We start from the raw sequence: 20,822 nt of genomic DNA on the forward strand, positions 1-20,822 counted from the left end.
TATTTTTTCTCTTAGTTTTTAGGGAAGATATATTAGTGATCCTGAGGCCCTCTGACCTTAGAATGCTATAGTTCTAATATTCTGTCTATTAATGATTTCAGTCTTCTGGACTTAGAATAGTCCTACAAACATTACTGACTGTTACATAGTTAATCTATTGCTCAGTGATAAGCAAGTGTCTGAGACAATCATGAATGGCCCACCCCTCAAACCTATTCATAAGCCATAAAATTAGCAAATAAGTAATATGAATCTCTGATCAATTTTGTCTTATAAATTTATCTCATTTCTCTTGGGTCCTTTGATAAATTTTTTTGGAATTTAGCCCACTTCAATTGGCATTACAATTACAATAAACTTCACCCCTTGACTTTGGATATGGTTTCAAACCTTCAAATTCTTTTGAGACACCTCATGACACCCAACCTTTTGGGGTCCTCTCCCAACATCCAGTTCTTCCCTGGGGAAACAATATTAGTGTGAAAATATGGTGAGAGGAAGCTAGCACAGAAGAGTCATTACTGTTTCTCCCACTAGTGACAATGAAGAGAAAGCAGAGCTGCTCAGCATGAGCAATTTTGTTGTTGTTGTTTTCTTTGCTAAGGAGAATAATCATTGCACTTGAAAAACAATGGAGGAAGCTAATAGAGTTGAAAACCAAAATAACTAGAAAGCGAAGAAAATAATCTTTCTGTCAATGATAAATTCATTATCAACTGTCCTAGATGAACTACATCATCAAGTCTTGAAAAACAAATTGGCAGATAAGTTTGCTGGGCCATTGTTGGGTTCACTTTGTTGGGTTCAGGATTTCTTCTTTTGAAGTATTATTAAGCTAAGATCACATGATCCTAGGCCTAGAGCTATAAGGGATTATAGAAAATTCATTTTATAGATAAGGAAACTCAGACCTTAGAAAATAAAATGATTTATATAAGATCGCACAGGTAGTATCAAAAGAAGAAGCTGATTTCAGGTCCTTGGACTTCAGAGTTAGGGATCTTTCCATGCTCATTATATTTAGATATTAGATAATTTATGATAATTAATCATAAATTTCTAATCACCAGGTTGGAAAGCTGTATTATGATGAGTAAAAATATTTCGTTCTGTAATTTCATAACTGTTTTTGTATCTGTAGATTGGAAAATAAATTCACATGTCCTGTAGATATTTTGCTTTCTCATTAAGCAATTATTGAATAATCACAATGTGTTAGATACTATGGTATATGAAGTGGGAATTATAGAATAGCATAAGCTTAATATGCGCCTTGATTATAACACTACAGTAATAAAAATAGACCAATAGGGGGATGAAGAAAGGTTTATAGGCTCAGTGTAGACTCTGCACTAAAATTTTTGAAACATCCTGCATATAAAGATACTTGGACAGCATTAACTGTTCAACTGTGTGATATGGAATATAAATACAATAGAAGTTCAGAGAAGATTAATGTGAGAAGAAAACTTCTTGGTGAAGTTGGGCTTAGGCTGAGACTTGAAGGATGCTTAAGATTTGATTCCATAGAAAACTGGAGAAAGAAATGCCAAAACCCCATACAGAGTAATGAAAAGTTGGATATAACCCATAACTGAATGACTCAATAGGTATTTTAGGAGAAGAGGGCAGCATGAGTGAAAGTGTGAGAATTGGATGAGGGATTAATTTCCACAGAGTTATGAAACTTAAATCAGAAAAATGAAATTGAAACCTGAGAAATGGAAGCTAATTTGGAACAAGGAAACAAAAAAATAATGGAGATAAAATGTAATCAGAGTTTGGAACTTAAAGAAAAAAGAATAGGAAAATAATGATCTCTTCTCTGAAGGAGCTCACATTCTAAAGGGGGGAGACAACACATTTAGAAAGTTTTAGTTACCAAGTTAGATAGAAAGGTCTCATAATCCTTAGGAAGCAAAACAAACGGTAAATGCCTTTTCTTTAATAAAATTCTTTAATGATCTTTCAGATATTATTTGCAAAGACCCAGCAAACTTATCTGCCAATTTGTTTTTCAAGACTTGATGATGTAGTTCATCTAGGACAGTTGATAATGAATTTATCATTCATAGAAAGATTATTTTCTTCCCTTTCTAGTTATTTTGGTTTTCAACTCTATTAGCTTCCTCCATTGTTTTTCAAGTGCAATGATTATTCTACTTAGCAAAGAAAACAACAACAACAAAATTGCTCATGCTGAGCAGCTCTGCTTTCTCTTCATTGTCACTAGTGGGAGAAACAGTAATGGCTCTTCTGTGTTAGCTTCCTCTTACCATATTTTCACACTAATATTGTTTCCCCAGGGAAGCAGACCTTTCTTCTAGATAGAAAGATATGGAGGTTCCTATTTTGCCTAGAAAAGTAAGGGAAATGAACTCAAGAGAATTCCCATGCTTGTGGACCAATGTATGCTTGGAGAGTCTAAAATAATCTCAATCTTTGAAATTCTTTCTCTTTTGTTATATGCAAAGCAGCTACTTCATCATACTGTTCTTGTCTTTCTGTATTTTATCCTAAAAGCATAGTCCTGCTTTTAATTGTTTTTTTCCTAGTTCTTCAGGGATTTGAGCACTGTCAGTTGGCTTTTCACCTAGCCTTTTATCTGATTCTACTTAATTTACACAAATGTGTATTGAATGACAAAGAATAGAGGGATTTCCCTCCTTGTTTAAATCTTTTCCTTTTCCTTTTTTCTTTTGGTTTTAACTCTTATGCTGAACTTGTGAGATGGGGTGGTGTTGGTGGGGGGAGAACAATTATAGAAAAATTCAGTGAGTCTTGTCTTTTTGATGGCAGATGCCCCAAATGACTTTTTCACATGCTAATCTTATATACTCATGCCTTTAGTTAAATTCAAGATTCTCTGTATTCATTCTAACTGGGTCCTTCATTATGACTAACACTTGGATCCTATGACTTCAATTCACCTTTCCAATATAGTGTTTCTGAAAACCATTTCCATTGTTATGACCCTAGATGAAGCCCCCATTATCTTTCGCCTGGATGATTCCCTATGTATGTATAGTATTTTCATCATGTTTTTCAGAGTTGTCTTAGATCATTGTATTGCTGAGAATAGTTATGTCATCCATAGCTGATCATCTTACAACATTGCTATTACTCTATACACCAGTAGATTTCACTTTGGATCAGCTCATGGATGTCTTTCCAGGTTTTTTCTGAGAACATCCTGCTCATCATTTCTTACCACAATAGTATTGAAATAGGCCAGGCAATAAAATTCAGGACAGCCAAGGTGTTTGTAATTTTGGAAAGTGTTTATTACTGGCCAGGACATACCTCTCAGTAGAGTTCTGTCCCAAACAGAAGTAGAGACAAGTTTATAAGCATTCTTGTTCAGCTTTGTGGTTACATTTGACGTTAAACAGTGACTTGACTTTCCACTTACAGGGGGGAAAATAGGGGACTTACAGGATATAAGGAGAATACACAATGGCAGATGTTTGATATAGATTATTGGAATAGGTCAGGGTTATCAAACATTGTTAGGCAAGCATCTTATAGAATAAACACTACTCGGAGCATAGTTGAGCAAGCACTCTGAAGGGCAAAACATTTCCCTTAATCTAGCTGAGCAAACATTTCTCTGTGAGCCCGAGGCCCTTTGACCTAAGACTGAGGGAGGGAAGAGGAGGCCAATCTTTTGTCCATTTCACTCCCCCCTTTTTATGTTCATAGTTGTAACTCATCTGAGGGCAACAGGGAATAAGTCATCTTGAGTGTGAAAAGTTTCAGGTCTTATATGACCCTGAAACAAGGGATGCAACACTTTCTTATGCAGAGAACTATGAAGAGGAAGAGGAGGATCAAGAAGAATGGGCTCCCTGAAAGGAGGCTGATCAGCCAAGGGAACCAGTTATTATCGTGTAATGTATACCAGAACATTGAAGTCTTACGACTGTCCTCCCGGTCATCCAAACGCTTACGCAAGGAGGCCAGTGATTTCCTAATTACACCCGACCTATTTGCGTAGAAGCAACAAGATTCTCCCAGTGCCATACACAGTCCCCCTTGCTTCATGAATAACAAATCTAACCCACGGCGGTTCTGTAACACAACCTCTGCTAGGGAATCCACTGATTTTTCTAAATGAGTGATGAGACTTTCCAGTGTTCTGATATCTGTATCTACCTGAGAGCTCAAGAGGTTGAAATCTGCATTCCCCTTAATCAGAGCTGTTGTTCCCACTGCCGCTGAGCCTATCGCTACTAGCAGCGGAATCAATATGGGCACCGCTCGTTTTGAACGAATCAATTCAAAATGTTCCTCGGCTCCCTCTTCAGAATAAAGAAACACTTGGGGCAATACACGTACCAGGATGCAAAGTTCAGTACTCTGACTGAACTTGAGCTCCGAGATGCAAGGGGTTAATCCTGCGGTACAGGCAAACCATGTGGCAACGGGGGCAAAAAGCCAATTGGGGGAATGATGAGCAGGAGAAACCTGCAACCTAAACTGACACAGTTCCTTGTAAGGGGATTGGGACCACTGAAAATTTGGGGATGCTAGACAAGTAGCACTACCTTCTATGTCTTCTAGGGTCAGGATAGGCTGATGTTGGTTTCCTCTACAACGTGGGTCGGGGCCTGTATATGTGTCTGATAGACTTTGCATTCGGATGGACCTGGTGGTGTTGCCCAAGACCGCTGTGGTCCCTAGCCCTACAAAGAATGGTGGTGCTGGGCTAAGACATAGCCAACAAGAGGAGGTTAAGTTAGGGCTAGTCTGATTTAAGAAAGCAAAGACAGAATCCAGGGTGCCCAGCAAAGGGAAGGAGTCTAGGCTGCCAGGGCGTATGGCTTGTGGATTGTCTTTCTTCTTAGACCCATTGTTACCAGACACCTCATTGTGGCTATGGGATACAGGTAGAGGTGAGGGGGAGGCCCATTTTCTTTCAAGGATGCGGTCCTTAAGCACAGGATTAGGCCTGATGGAAAGGGAGGGAGTCAGTAGGATGGTCTTCTGCAAGGTGAAATAGCCCCCATTATCATATCCTTTTGAATAAACTCGGAGTCCCCATGACTTTCCCGTCCGCCAATAGTCGGCGGTCCAAGTTTTGATATGAAGGGTCATTGGATTACAAGAGCCTACTTTACAGGTTGGATTTTTAGGGCTCACTCGTATCAGATTGATATTTGGATCCTTGCCCTCCCTGTCCAGCCAACTGGCAATGGTCTCACAATCCCAGGTTCCGCAATGGAATTGATCTTTTCCCTGACATTTTGGGGGCCCATCTGAGGGACATACATAGAAACTATGATCCTGGAGGGCCTGCTCATGCTCATCAGGTGCTGGCACCCCAACTCCACACCCTGGGTCGGCATTCCATTTCCCTTCATCATCAGACCAAGTCATTGTATTCTTGCTCCCCCAATCATTTGCTATATTCCAATCGGGGCCTAGCAAGGAGCATAAATCAAAATATAGGATTGGCTGGCCATATGTGGCATTGAAGGCAATTACTGTCCCATCATTGGTTCGAGTCAATGTCCAGTTATATCGAGTAGGGAGATAAGGGTTAACCCTTACCTTATTCCCTAAAGCTAGGGGTAACAAGACAAAAGATACTAAAAACATTATTGCTTAATTAGGTGCAGTTTCAGGTTTCCAGTGTGAGTGGATGTCCAGATATCTGGGGCTTCCATTTTCTTGATATGCGACTGGTGAATTCAGGCTTTTTGTCCTGCTACTTTCATAGCCTAAGAGTTACTAAGTATCACTTGGTAAGGTCCCATCCACCTGGTTTCCAGGGAAGATCCTCTGGGCAGCTTCCTGGTGAGGACCCAGTCTCCCGGTTTGATGTCCTGATTTGTCAGAGACTCAGGAGACACAGGAGACACAGGAGACGCAGGCTTGGCTGCAGCACGGCACAAGTCCTTTAGAGCACTCTGGACTTCCAACAGGGCCTGTAAGGATTTAAGCCAAGATTTATTAGTGAAATTGAGAGGGGTTGTTCTCTGACACAGGGAACAATGGGAGGAGGTGCCCCAAACAATTTCAAAAGGAGAGAGAGAGTGTAGATAGATTAGGAGTACACTGGACCTGGAGTAGGGCAAAGGGAAGGAGGCTCACCCAGGACTCGCCAGTTTCTAGCTTAAGTTTAGTAATGTATTCCTTGAAAGTCCTGTTCATCCTTTCTACCTACCCCGAACTCTGGGGTCTGTAAGCACAGTGGAGCTTCCACCTAATTCACAATAGTCTGGGGAATAGAGAAGAAATTGTTGAAATTCAGCGAGAAGCATAGAATGCTTCCCTACCGGGTAAGTGTAAGTGAGATTCTTCAGCTAAAGGGCAAGTCACTGTCAACTGTGGGAGGTTCAGGGTTACTGAAGAGAGAGGCCCCTCAAAGGAGATAGTAGCATGTAGCTTGTGCAGGAGGTCTCTCCCGAGGAGGGGATAGGGACAGTCCTGCATGATTTCCAAGGTTTATGGTTTGGGAGGTAGTGAATGGCACCATCTGGGACTTTCCTGTGGCTCCCTGAATTTAGATAGAAGGAGAACTTAAAGATCCATGAGGCTGAAGAACTGAGGCAGCTGCCCTGGAATCAACCAGAAAGGAAACAGGATGCCCCCGGACATCTAGCAATACCCGCGGCTCCTGGAGGTTTAAAGGCATTGCCATTGTGGAGCCAGGGCCTCCTTATAGGGGATCCAGGGAAAGTAGTTGTTTACAGGGCTGATGGTTTGGGCATTCATTCTTCCAATATTGCAAACAATTTGCACATTGGTCACAACTCAGGTGTAACCTAGTTGTACCCCCTTGCTTCTGGGTGAATCTGGAACTCCCATTTCCTCAGGGTCCTCTGGGACTGGGGGTCTGGGCTTGAGTTTCAGCCAACGTGATAATCATCATCTTGGGACAGTCTTGGTTTGTTTATCAGAGCTGTCTTTCCTATTGTCAAAGACTTTCTTGGCCACTTCTAAGAGTTTGGCCAGTGTCTTTCCCTTGAACCCATCCAACTTCTGGATTTTCTTATGGATATCAGGAGCCAAATTAGACATGAAATCTATAACAATCACCCGCCGATTGTTGGGATCCTCTGGCTCAATAGGGGTGTAGGTTCGGGAGATTTCCATGAGGTATTCTGAATACCCTTCAGGGGACTCATCCTTGCCCTGTCTAATTTCACGAACTTTAGACATGTTAGTCCATTTCCTAGATGCTGCCCGCAATCCTTTTAACAGAAGCTGGCAATACCTGTCAAGAGCCTCCTAACCTTGGTTGATGTTGGGGGCCCAATCAGGATGGGATTTGGGCAGGAGGCGCAAGCTAAATCTGTTGTGGGGTGGTTGTCTGGGTCGAGGACCCGTTTTCAAACCTCCCCCAGAATTCTTTCCCTCTCTTCGGTTGTGAAGAGAACACGGAGGAGTTGCTGGCAATCTTCCCAAGTGGGTTGGGGGTATAAAAGACAGTTTCCAATAAGGAAATGAGGGATTGCAGCTTCTCAGAGAAAGGAGGGTTTTGCTGCTTCCAATTATACAGATCACTGGTGGAGAATATATCATAAAAGGGCTGGGACATTCCCCACTAGGAGGAATCTGTCACAAGGGAAAAATTGTGGTGTGGGACAGACCTGCAGAGGGTGTGAGAGTGGAATAAGTGGAGGGGTGAGTGGATATAGAATCCGTGGCTTCCAACACTCCATAGGTGGAGCCTCCCCTAGTATGGAGAGGGGATAACAGAAAACACAGAAGCAGAAGAGGAGACTACGGCCAGCGCATAAGGGGTGGGGATGGGGGTGGGGGGAGAAGAAACAGCAGCCAAAGGAGAGGAATCAAGAGGGGACAGAGAAAGAGGATCCACCAGGTCTAGGGTCTCTGAAGGGGAAGGCAAGATGGGATACAGAGTGTTTTGCGGGGTTAGGGTGTCCATACCACCCAGATTCTCAGATTTTGTAGTGGTTTTCTTTGTCCCCAGTACTAGGACGGTCCAGAACTTGTATCTGGACTCTGCCAGAAGGGGGTCTGAACTCCAACCAAGCCAATATATATGGGATTTTATCAGGATGACCCAGTTCCCCAAAGATGATCTGTTTTAACGCCATCCGACTGACAAGTTGAATGTTCCCTCAGGGGGTCATCCTACTGCAAAGGTGGGCCATTCCAGATGGCAAAGTATCTGTAGTTGACCAGAACTGACCTTCAAACCATATCCCTGTGCTATGGCATGAAATTGTTAAAAATTTGCAAGAACCTCTTGGAGGGGAGTCGAGGTCTTAGAGGCTCCTTGACCCATTAGAGCAGAAAGGACAAAGATGAAACATAGACCAACAAGGCACAAACACAAGATAAGGGTGGCAATGTACCACCGGAAAGAAACAGTCAAGATCGTCTCCCAGTGTCCCATGAGGGTTGTTAGTAAGGGTGTCTGCCCAACCAAAGTCTTTTTTTTTTTTTTTAATTATAGCTTTTTATTTACAGGTTATATGCATGGGTAATTTTACAGCATTGACAATTGCCAAACCTTTTGTTCCAATTTTTCTCCTCCTGCCTTCTATCCCTTCCCCGTGATGGCAGCCAACCGAAGTCTTATCTGCTGAAGCTAAATCAGGTAGGTTCTTGTTACCTTTTTCCTTTAATTCTACTAGGAGGGTTTGAGAACTTTGACAATCCCCTGATTTCTCAGGGAAAAGTCTTTTGACCCATTTATCTTGTTGCTTTTACTTATGAATTAGTGCAACAGGTTAAAAACAGGTGATTTTATCTTAAATCTTTAACAGAGGTCTTCAACCAACAGACAATCACACAGGACACACAGGGCAAGGACCACAACCAACAGAACAGACAGACAAATCACCCAGAACACAGACGGCAACCAACAGAATAGAAGGACTAATCACACAAAGACAGAACACTGAACACATATTATGAGAAAAATGCCCCTCAAAAGGTGCTTACAGGACCGGCACGCGGTGTCCCGTGGAGGTCAGCAAGGGCGTTTGGTGCTGTGTCCAGCTTAGCCACTTGCTACAGATACAGGAGTACTGACCAGACCAGACAGGCAGATGCAAAAATGACCTGGCAGCTGCAGGGGCCCTTCAAAATCTTATTAACCAGAACTGGCTTTTAAGACTCTTTGTGCCAATTCTGAACCGAATTTGGTCTCAGTCTCCTGGTCCACAGAAAGAGATTACTGGATACTGGGGCCGAGGAACGTCTCTCAGTGGCCACCCCCTAGCATCCGTTACCTCTTTTGCCCTCCAGGGAGAGGGACTGGCTGTCAGACTGGGCCAAAGGCTTATCTCAGTGGGACCTCCAAATGAAATAGGCCAGGGCAATAAAATTCAGGACAGCCAAACAGAAGTAGAGACAGGTTTATAAGTATTCTTGTTCAGCTTTGTGGTTACATTTGATGTTAAATTGTGACTCAACTTTCTGCTTACAGGGGGAAAAATAGGGGGCTTATAGGATGTAAGGAGAATGAATACACAATGGCAGATGTTTGACATAGATTATTGGAATATAATGGCAGATGTTTGACATAGATTATAATCTAGTTGAGCAAACATTTCTCTGTGAGCCCAAGGCCCTTTGACCTAAGACTGAGGGAGGGAAGAGGAGGCCAATCTTTTGTCCATTTCAGTATTCCATCATAATTGTATACCACAATTTATTCAGCCCTTCCCCAGTTGATGGGCATCTCCTCAATTTTAACTTGGATGATAAATTTCCCAATTCTAGTGTCTCCTTTCAATACACATGACCACAAGGTTAATCTCTCTCCTGTTCAAAATGGTTCTCTATTGCTGCCAATATAATTCAATTAAACTAGTTTTATTAAATTCCTATTGTGCATCCAGTATTATGGTAGGTCTCTGGGGATAGAAAGACAAAACATGGTTAATCCCAGAGGGAAACATACTCAGATAAGGGTATAAAAATCTGCACCAAATAAAACCCAAACTTCATATCTTTTATTAAATATAAATACAAATCTTCAAAGAACTTTCATTCTGCTAGAGAAGCAGTAAACTACATATTCAGATAAATAAATACAAATACATGTATATGTACATATGTACAAATATATGTAAATATATATGTATATATTTGTATTTATTTATTTTAATCTTCTTCCTTAATGTGACTAATCACTGAAAAAAAGCCTTCACTTTTATGCCTCTGGGATTACTAGATGCCATTCCTTTCATCAACATATCTTTCTTCTAGTCTCCACCAGTTCAGTCCTTCCCATTCTCTTTCGTGAATTCATTCTTGATGCTTCAACTACAAGGGCTCTGTCTTAACATTTAACTCCTGTAGGACCAAACTGTCTCCTTATTTTGGGTACTCACAATATAGATACTTATATTCCCATTTTATTTCTTCTCTTAGACAATACATTTTTTGAGGACAGAGACCATGTTTTATTCATCTTACTATCATCCAGAATATCTGGCCCAGTGTTTGCCTGGAATAAATGCTCAAGGGTCAATTAAGTGGTATAGAGCATGAGGCTTGATATCAGCGAGTTGAGTTCAATTCAAATCTGACTTGAGACACTTACTATCTCTGTGACACTGGGTAGTCACTTAGTCCCTGTTTGCCTCAGTTCCTCCGTTGTAAAATGGGGACACACTGAGGAAGAAAATGGCAAACTATTCCAGTATCTTTACCAAGAAAATTTCATGGAGAAATATTTCATGCAGTCATGTAGAGTCAGAGAAGACTGAACAAGTGCTTAATGACTATTGGATGAATAAATAAATAAAATATTTTCATAAAGAAGAAATTTAAAAAAATCACATTGGCTAAATGCTTATTTCTCCACTTTTTGAAGCTAGGTGTGATAGAGGACGAGCTCAGAAATCTGACCAGGAATTGGCCAAAATGGGATAATTTTAAAATTGGATTCAATTCTAATACTTTTCTCCATGAAAATATTTAAACAGTCAAGTGGATCAATTTATAAGCCTACTTGAAACAAATGAATTTGATTTGATTCACTAAGGGCCAAGTTAATAAATATGCAAATAAAATGATAGATAGCTAGGTGCTCAGTATTTATGGGTTGACTTGGTAAGATATATCTGTACCTTTGATCTTACCACATCTGAATGGATAACCTGTAGGAGGGCAGCATAAATCCAACACTTTCAGTAAGATGATAGTTCATGAAATCCTAATACCCTCACATTCCATTTCTGGTCCAATTCCTCTTTGAAAGCCTAACTTGACTCCTCTCACAATCCTTCTTGTTCTGGATATGACTCTTGTATCTTGTATTTCCAGGATGGATGCTGTGTATCTTCTCCTCAAGTAATGTTTGTGTAATATATAATATATGTAAATGTATATTCATGTGCATAAGCATGTATGTGTATAAGCAGACAACAAGCATGATAATAACTGATCAACAAATATTTATTAAGTACTTATTATGTTGAGTTATGGCCTAAGTGCTGGTGCTACAGAGACGAAAGTAAAATAGTCCCTGCCCTAAAGATGCTTATTTTCTAATGGAGAATACAAAAAACACATATATAGTATATATGGAACATATAAGGTATCAACCAAGACTTATGTAAAGGAGCAGAATATAATTAGAAAAAAATGGACAAACATGGCAAAATAACAACAACAACAACAATAATAATAAGGCCAGAGTGAGGGATAACCAATGGCTAGCAATTATTTCTACACAATCTCAGCAGAACTAGAAATTGGTCCCTTTCACCAAAATATTAGTTAGAAAGGAAGATTTCAAGAGGACAAGAATAAGAGTTAACAGGATTAGATACTGTATTAACTTGTGATTTGCAATACTGGGGGCATGATGTGCTGGAACCAGTTTTAACTGGCTAGTAAAAGTTGATCATTAAATTTTCAGTATTAGTATTTACACCCTGGAAATTTGCAAACCAATCAAGATTTGATTAATGGTTTTGCTGATTGGTTAGACTTAAGAAAATGATGGAGAAAATGTTAATAATATAGATTAACAAGCCATTCTCCAATTGAAAAATGGTCAAAGGATATGAACAGACAATTCTCAGATGAAGAAATTGAAACTATTTCTAGTCATATGAAAAGATGCTCCAAGTCATTATTAATCAGAGAAATGCAAATTAAGACAACTCTAAGATACCACTACACACCTGTCAGATTGGCTAAGATGACAGGAAAAATAATGATGATTGTTGGAGGGAATGCGGAAAACTGGGACATTGATGCATTGTTGGTGGAGTTGTGAACGAATCCAACCATTTTGGAGAGTAGTTTGGAACTATGCTCAAAAGTTATCAAACTGTGCATACCCTTTGATCCAGCAGTGTTACTACTGGGATTATATCCCAAAGAGATTATAAAGAAGGGAAAGGGACCTGTATGTGCACGAATGTTTGTGGCAGCCCTTTTTGTAGTGGCTAAAACTGGAAACTGAATGGATGTCCATCAGTTGGAGAATGGCTGAATAAATTGTGGTATATGAATATTATGGAATATTACTGTTCTGTAAGAAATGACCAACAGGATAATTTCAGAAAGGCCTGAGAGACTTACTAACTGATGCTGAGTGAAATGCAGGACCAGGAGATCATTATATACTTCAACAACAATAATATATGATGACCAGTTCTGATGGACCAGGCCATCCTCAGCAACGAGATCAACCAAATCATTTCTAATGGAGCAGTAATGAACTGAACCAGCTATGCCCAGAAAAAGAACTCTGGGAGATGACTAAAACCATTACATTGAATTCCCAATCCCTATTTTATGCACACCTGCATTTTGATTTCCTTCACAAGCTAATTGTACAATATTTCAGAGTCTGATTCTTTTTGTACAGCAAAATAACGTTTTGGTCATGTATACTTATTGTGTATCTAATTTATATTTTAATATATTTAACATCTACTGGTCATCCTGCCATCTAGGGAGGGGTGGGGGTAAGAGAGGTGAAAAATTGGAACAAGAGGTTTGGCAATTGTTAATGCTGTAAAGTTACCCATGTATATATCCTGTAAATAAAAGGCTATTAAATTTAAAAAAAAAAAGAATAATATAGATTAAATTTAAAAGTGGGGGATATTTATAATCCTCCTTCCCTTGCCACCCTCCCCACCATTGTTAAACATTTATTAGTATATCAGTGGGTACAAAGAGTACTCATTTTAACACAATCTCAGATCCAGCAAAGTATTTCTATGTGAGATATCTATCTCTATCTATGTGGATATGTGCATAGATACACATGAACATATGTGTTATGCATGCACATATGCATGCACACAGATTATTACACAACATGTGTCTATACAAAATATATACATGTATGCATGCAAAAAGTATTTATATACATATGACATACATACATATGCTAATACAAAGTATTTACATATATACACATAATACACATACATATGCAGTATACTTTACTCAGTATTCAAGAATACTGAGCGACAACTTGGCAAAGTAGAAAGAAAACTGCACTTGGACCCTAGGAACACTGTGGGTTCAGATCCTGCCTATGACATATGCTTCGTATTTGATCCTGGGAATGTGATTTAACCTCTTAGTGCTCTGATTGAGGCAACTAAGACTAAATTGCAGGGATCAGCAATGGTAGAAGCTACTTCACCAGGAGCTTTCTACATCTATGGAAGCACAAGTCCATTTCCTAATCACAATATTAAAGTATATCAATGTATCTCTAAGCATATGTATTTATGTATCTGTATATAAATATCTGGGTGTGTACATACGCATACACATGTACATGCGTGTATACACACATGCACACACAAAGCTCTAGCTACTTATGTTTCCTAAATAAGTTAAATCATGAGATTTTTAGTAACATATGTGTGCCCTTATATTTCTTTTTAGCTACTAGGTAATTTTCCTGTGCTTGCTTTGTTTAAAATGGGATTCCTGAGGTTTTTATTCAACTGAAATAGTATAATCAAGAACAGTAAATCTAATTCCCATTGAATGAGAAATGGGTACACACTACAGTATAGATTAGGCTATAGCTGTGGGGTGCTTAGAAAGCATATTGTTGACTAGGAAATAAAAGCCATTCTATTTGTTCCCATTTTTCATGGCCTATTTCTGACAGTTACAAGGAAAAATACTCATAGACCAAGGTAATGGGGCAGATTCCTATATTCAGCTCTTTATGTCCAGCAATATAATTCAATTGGTAAATATATTTTGCATGATTTTCCCATAGAGCATGCTGCATTTAATAGTGTCTGGCACATCTGAGTGCCACATTGCATGCCACATTGCGTATCATGAGATGTTTAAATCCTATTGAATACTTTGTAAAAGCAATTTCCATTCTGTTGTATGCTTTTTACAGATGGTGATCTGAAACAGTTAACACAGATAGCACTCCTCATTTTACTTATCTCTGACTTATCTCTGTTGCACATGAAAAAACAATGTTTATGGATCAGTGTTTCTATTCATTCTTCTTGAGGCTGAGTCCTTTTCAGACAACATCTCAGATATCCTATTTGGATCTTGAATGTCAGGTGGGAAATATGTTCTCTGTGTGTATGAAGAGGTGTGTTTATATACTTTGTATCTTCAATAATAAAATACTATTATATACTTTAGTTGTTAATAGCTGCCACCTACAGGGACCAATGGATTCTTTTTTTTTTTTTTTCTGAAATAATGTATCCAACATAAATACCATTTAAAAACTATTTCTGCTCTGCTTGATTTTAAAATTTACCTGGTAAACCAAAGCAGACATGCTTATTTGCCTGCCTAAATCTATGTTGTCTATAGTGTAGAAGCAGGGCATTATCTAGAAAGTGAAGAAAATGGTGGCTTTTTCCCTGTTAGAATATGGGTATTTTATCTGCAGAAAAAGAGATCATTAAGAGAATATCAAAAGAGTTGGTAGCCAAAGTAGAAGTACAGGCTAAATCTCTCTTCCCACAGTGATTCAAAAATCAGTATGGAAGTGTAAGTTTAAACCAGTTATCTTCTCTTCATAGCATCAAATGTCTTCTTAGTCTTGGCTACAATGAAGATATTTTTTCCAGTTTCCTATAATGCTTGAAGGAGGACTAGAATGAAAGATTATAAACCATGAAAATGAAAAGTGATTGTTTCTTTTCTTAGACTTTGCATGCAGCTAGCTTGACTGGAAGAAATATAGGAATTTCCAGTTCTCTTTTATAACATAGTCTTCTTTTCTTCTCTGTGGGCCTTCCAGTCTACATTTTGACTTTCACTTAACTATTTGCTATCCAGAATCCAAGAATACAGTCCTGTAATGGGCTGAAGCTCTTGAAGTTCTCCGTGCACTGAAGTCCCTTTTAGCACTTGAGGCTAATTAGCAATTGGACAATACTCTATTAATATATGCATGGAGAAAGAATGGCCCCACCCACTCTCTGTGCAAGTTTGGTGTGTTGTATAGGAGATTGTGTAGATGTTTTGGTGGGTGGAGTGAGAGAGGCAGAGGCACTGCTGGCCGGATTTGTGTTGCAATCGCTCTCACTTTGTATCGCCATTTCCCCTTCACCTCCACAAAGAATAAAGATTAAGCATTTCCCCTTATTCTGACTCCGGTTGATTCCAATATTCTCTGGGTGCTAAACGCGGCCATCACACCCTCTAATAACACAAACTTCTTGCTTGCACTCCTTCCTATGTTCTATAAATTAGTCTTCATCTCCTAACTCCTGTATCTTTTCACTAGTTGTCTTCTATATGTAAATAAGGATATTTGAATTCAAAGTCTGCCTTTAATGTATATGTATTGTGTGACTAAGAGAGTCACTTTCTGTGTAAATCAATGATCTTCCTAAAATTAATCTACTTAACTACAAAAGACAAAAAATTGACATTAGACTCAGAACTGGGGTTAAAATTCTAGCTCTTCTATTTGCTGCTTATGTGACCTTGAACAAGTCATTACTCTGGGTTTCAGAGTCCTCATCTTTAGACTAAAGCACTAGACTCTAAACTTAGGTTCTCTATTCTACCATTCATTATCAAATTTCTAGTAATCTACATTCCCTGCTTCTATGTCCTTATTACCCAATCTGAACCCTAATAACAAAGTTTTCTCCAAACTTACTAATAATCCCCTTATTCCTGAATTCAACTGACTTCTGGACCTTTCTGTGGCATCTGACATGATAGATTCTCCTTTTTCTCTATTTCCACTGTGTGGTTCTGACAGCATTTAATAAAAAAAAGCTGGAGAAATATCTAGAAGCAAAGCAAAGTTTATTATACGATCTCGAGAGAATTGGGCGTCCCACCCATGAAGCAGACAATCGAAGGGAGGAGATGCCGTAGGGGGCAGGGTCAACACTTTTTATCCCTAACGCAAATATCCACTGACCCTCATCCTTATTGGCTGAGGATCTTACATTCTAACTCAGGAACTACCTAAGAAATTGAACTTGACCAATAAGTACATAGTTGCCCATATTTGACCTAAACAGAAAGACACTGATATCATTGGAGGATAACAAGGGGACTTAAGTATCCCCTTAGGGGATAGCAGGGAGGGAACTTAAGTATGCCCTTGACTTGATGCTTAAAGTCCTTCAGGCCTACTCCAACTCTGAAATAGATGAAGCCTTACTCAATTTTCACAACTGTCTTGAAAGATCTCACCTCATCTCGTTCACCACCATGTCACTAAACTGTCTCCCTTCTCTTGTCTCTCTCTTCCCAGTCTCCTATCTTTATATGTGGGTCTTCTCTAAGGGTTGGTAGTTGACCCACTTTTCCTTGTCCTCTATCCTTTTCCCCTTGGTGATTTCAAACCTCTTATGTGTTTAATAATTACCCCAATACAGATGATTCACAAATCTTTATCACTGACTCCAATATCGCTGCAGAGCCCAGTTCTTGATTGTAAACTACCTATGAGTTGATTTGACTGTTCTCCTTGCTTCTCAAACTCAATTTGTCCCAAATTGGACTTATTCTCCCCTATATTTTGTGCCTTTATTTCTGTTGATAGGATAAAATTCCTCTCAGTCACTTAGACTTATCACTTTGGTGTCAGTTCTGACTTCTCTTCCTTTTACATCCTCTATATCTAAACAATTCCAAATCCTTTTAATTCTCTATTTCAAAAATCATTTCCTCCTTCAAATTCTCACTGCAATCACCCAAGTTCAGGCCCCTTCTCTTGTTGCTTGGGAATCATGATAGCTTCCCACTTTTCCTTTCTTCAATCTATTCTATCTTTAATCCGTTTTCATACTGCTGCCCAATTAATCTTCCTAATGCATTGAACTTATTCTTTATCTATTCTGCTATCATCTTCAGTTATGATGACTGCATATTTTAAAATCAGCCGGAGTCAAAAATTCAGGTTAAGGGAAAATCTTCAATCTTTATTCTTTATGAGGTGAAGGGGGATTAGCAATATGAGCAGCTGCAACAAGACCCCACCCAGCAGTCTCTTTCAGCTTCTCTCTCAGCCCCTCTGCCTCGACCCACCAAAATCATCATTTCCTATACAACACATCAGGACTTGCACAAAGAGTGGGTGGGGGGCCATTCTTTCTCCAAGCATATATATTAATAGAGTATGGTCCAAGAGACCTCAGTGCATCAATTCAAGCCTCAGCCCATTACAGTCCTCTACAATGTGGTTCCAACCTGCCTTTCTAGCCTTATTTCATACTACAGTACTTTACACAGCGGACATTCCAACTTAACCAGTCTATTCTTTATTTCTTATTCTGTCTCTGTCCTCTTTTGTTTTGTGAGATTTGCTAATTTTGTCCATATTCTGAATAGACTTTTCATCTCTCACATCCAACTCCAAATCTATTGATTTTCGTTTTCCTTTGATGTCGAATTCATTGGCATTGGCCAATTATCTAGGCAACTCAACTATTACAGCTGCAGTCTGTCTTAAGCCCTTCTCCATCCCCAGCTAAAAGCACATTCTTAAATTTCTCAGTATATTTTTCTTTTACCTCTCTCTTACATTTAGTTTAGAGTGGAAGGTTCTCTTCCACATACTAGGTATTTATGAACATTAGCTATGATGATTTCAGACAGGGACTTACCAATCATTGAGTTGGCCTCAAGGTAAAGTTATCCCAGGTGACCAGGCAGCTGGTTTGGAGGTGAAGCAAGTAGAATAAGCTAGAAGTAAAGAGTTAGCAGAATCATTGTTCCTCTCAGGCACTCCTCCATCAATGAGCAGGTCCCAGGGTAGAATCTTGAGCTAAGCTAAAGGCAAGCTTTGAAGGAAAATTATGACTCATAAGCAAAAAATGAGGAAGGAAATGCTTGGAGAGCAAAGATAGAATGCAGGGTTTAGAAGAACAGCTGACTTTTTTTTTATTATATTATTATTATTATTATTATTTTTGCTGAGACAATTGGGGTCAAGTGACTTGCCCAGGGTCACACAAGCTAGGAAGTAGTAAGTGTCTGAGGCCAGATTTGAACTCAGGTCCTCCTGACTTTAGGGCTGGTGCTCTATCCACTGCACCATCTAGCTGCCCCTGAACGGCTGACTTTTTATTTAGTTTGATTTGAATAAGTTGTGTGTAAAAGGGAATAATATGAAAAAAGCCTGGGCAGATAAATTGAATGTGGCTTCAGTTATTTGTATGTTTTTGTCTCATCCTATTTATAGCTTGTAAAGTCCTTAAATGCAAAATTTGAGTTGTATTTATCTTTATATTCTTGCCACTTAGAATAATGCTTTTTGTGGTGATAGGGGCTTAATTAATTTTTGCAGGATGGATGAATGAGTGAATAAATGAATGGATATAAATATAATACATTGTTCTTATTTGATATAAAGTGCTTTGGAAATCTTTAAGTACAATGTAAATGCCAGATAATTGTAATTTCTTAGATATTGCCTTAATAGGGAGGTAATAATTAGGTTTAGCAACAAAGTAGCATCCAGAATCTTTAATCAGTAAACCAGTGTGGGCTAATAATAATGAGGCTGTTTCCATGAAATTATTTGAATTGTTAATTGATGACTTAACAGTGAAGGAGGTCTCTTCCAAAAGGGGGCACAAAAGTCATTTGTCTACTCTTGTTTTACTTTCTTTTTCTGGAGGTAATTGGGGTTAAGTGACTTGCCCATGATCATAGAGCTGGGTGAGGTCAGAGTTGAACTCAGGTCTTCCTAATTTCAGGGTTGGTGCTTTATCCACTCTACTATCGAGTTGTCCTTTTACTCTAGTTTTCAACTAGTGAATTTATAACACCATACTCATCTATGATGATTGTACCTATGGGACAGAATAAATTTCAGTCCTGGTGCTTCTGGCTTATGAGCTAATCAAAGTGAAGTACAAGGGGATTCCATTGGGTTGGGGCAAGCATTCCTGATCTTTTGAATACTCATAGAGAAAGACCACAATGGCAACAAACTAGGAGTAATACTTGAATCACACTTTAACACACACAAAGAGAACAAGCACTCAGCATGGGTATAAGGGATTGGATAGATGGAAAAGAGGAGGGGAAGGAAGAGGGGAACAGAACCAAAGTTCTGAGTTGGGAGTGCTCAGGCATGGACCTGTAGCTTACAGGACAAGAGTTTGGGAGACACAGTTTATAGGAATTTGTGAGGAAGGAGAGGCAAGCTAATTTTTATCTAGTCACCTTGAGTTTAGTTCATTAACATATCAACATCATATCAAAGTTATCAATACCATCTTAGGTTTAGTTCATTTTCTTAATACCTTGCTTCTTTAACTATATAAGGCTAGAATTGATCAGAATATTACAGATTTGAGGGAACTTAACCACTAAAGATCTGGTACATTGGGACTTAGCTGGCTTTCCCTAATTTAGTCTCAGGATGTGGCTTCAGTTAATTTATGAGACAGTTGTCAGTGGCTCTTATGCTCCCCTAATTTATGAGACAGTTTGCAAGTAACTTATATACTCCCTTAATTTATGAGACAGTTTGTAAGTGACTTCCATGTTCTCCTTTACATTCTTACTTCCTACAATTGTTATTTTAACCTAACTACTTACAGACTTATTATACACTATCTGGGGTGAAGGAAGTAAGGGAGGAGTGGTTAGAAAGAATAGAACAAGATCCAATTTCAACACATTATCCAAAGTCATTAGTCCAGGAAAAGTGGGAGATTCAGTAAATACAAAAAGGATTGGTATAGTGAAAATTCAAGACGAGCCCTTGGTGTCTGATTTTGAATATGTCAACCTACTCAATCTATACTGACGTGTGCAGTTGAGCTTAGTCTACTAATACGAGATGTCCCAAAAGTCTTAGTGGAGTTTTAACTTTAATACCTCATAACTACACTAAGTCTTTTGGGATACCATGAATGCCTGTTTCTTTGTGGGCTAGGAACAAAGCAGAATTGTAGTAGCTCAAAAGAAAGATGAAATGCACAAATTTAGAGACATTTCCCACCCAAATGGTTATATAGACTAAATGTTCCTGATCCATGGAAGAGCCTTTGGAACTTGTGTTGGTCTGATCAGCCACAGTTGGAAACATTGAATATTGACCCTGACATCATGATGTTATTTTGATCCTTTTTGAACATGAAGAACAAAAATGAATAAATGTTTGCTTCTAGATAATAAAATATAAAGGATAGCTGTACTATGTCCTGAGAATTAATCCTAAATACAACATAACAAATACATAGAAATAGAAGTAGCATATATTTGAAAGATAAATTTAGATTTTGTGTGTGTATGTTTAAATATTTTTATTTTCCCAGTTACACGTAAAACAATTTTTTTACATTCATTTCCAAAACATTGAGTTCTAGTTTATCTTCCCTTTTCTTCCCCACCTCCCCACATTGAGAAGGCACATGTGAAATTATACAAACCATTTC

At 38.9% G+C, this 20,822-nt stretch overlaps 1 protein-coding gene across 1 annotated transcript; it reads right to left on the reverse strand.

The window, feature by feature from the left end:
• Positions 1-3,260: 3,260 nt before the first annotated feature.
• On the reverse strand, positions 3,261-18,201 carry LOC105750496 (endogenous retrovirus group S71 member 1 Env polyprotein). Its single transcript, XM_031937583.1, has 2 exons — positions 18,036-18,201; positions 3,261-5,930 (listed from the first exon to the last, which is right to left on the reverse strand). Exon 2 carries the CDS (start codon positions 5,599-5,601, stop codon positions 3,763-3,765), a length of 1,839 nt encoding a protein of 612 aa, XP_031793443.1. The 5' UTR covers positions 5,602-5,930; positions 18,036-18,201; the 3' UTR covers positions 3,261-3,762.
• Between the last annotated feature and the right edge of the window lie 2,621 nt (positions 18,202-20,822).

Source organism: Sarcophilus harrisii, chromosome 4, assembly GCF_902635505.1.
Source record: "Sarcophilus harrisii chromosome 4, mSarHar1.11, whole genome shotgun sequence".
NCBI classification, from domain to species: domain Eukaryota; kingdom Metazoa; phylum Chordata; class Mammalia; order Dasyuromorphia; family Dasyuridae; genus Sarcophilus; species Sarcophilus harrisii.

Coding starts and splice junctions, on each gene's coding strand:
- LOC105750496 (XM_031937583.1), bottom strand. CDS start 5,601: ATGTTTTTAGTATCTTTTGTCTTGTTACCCCTAGCTTTAGGGAATAAG.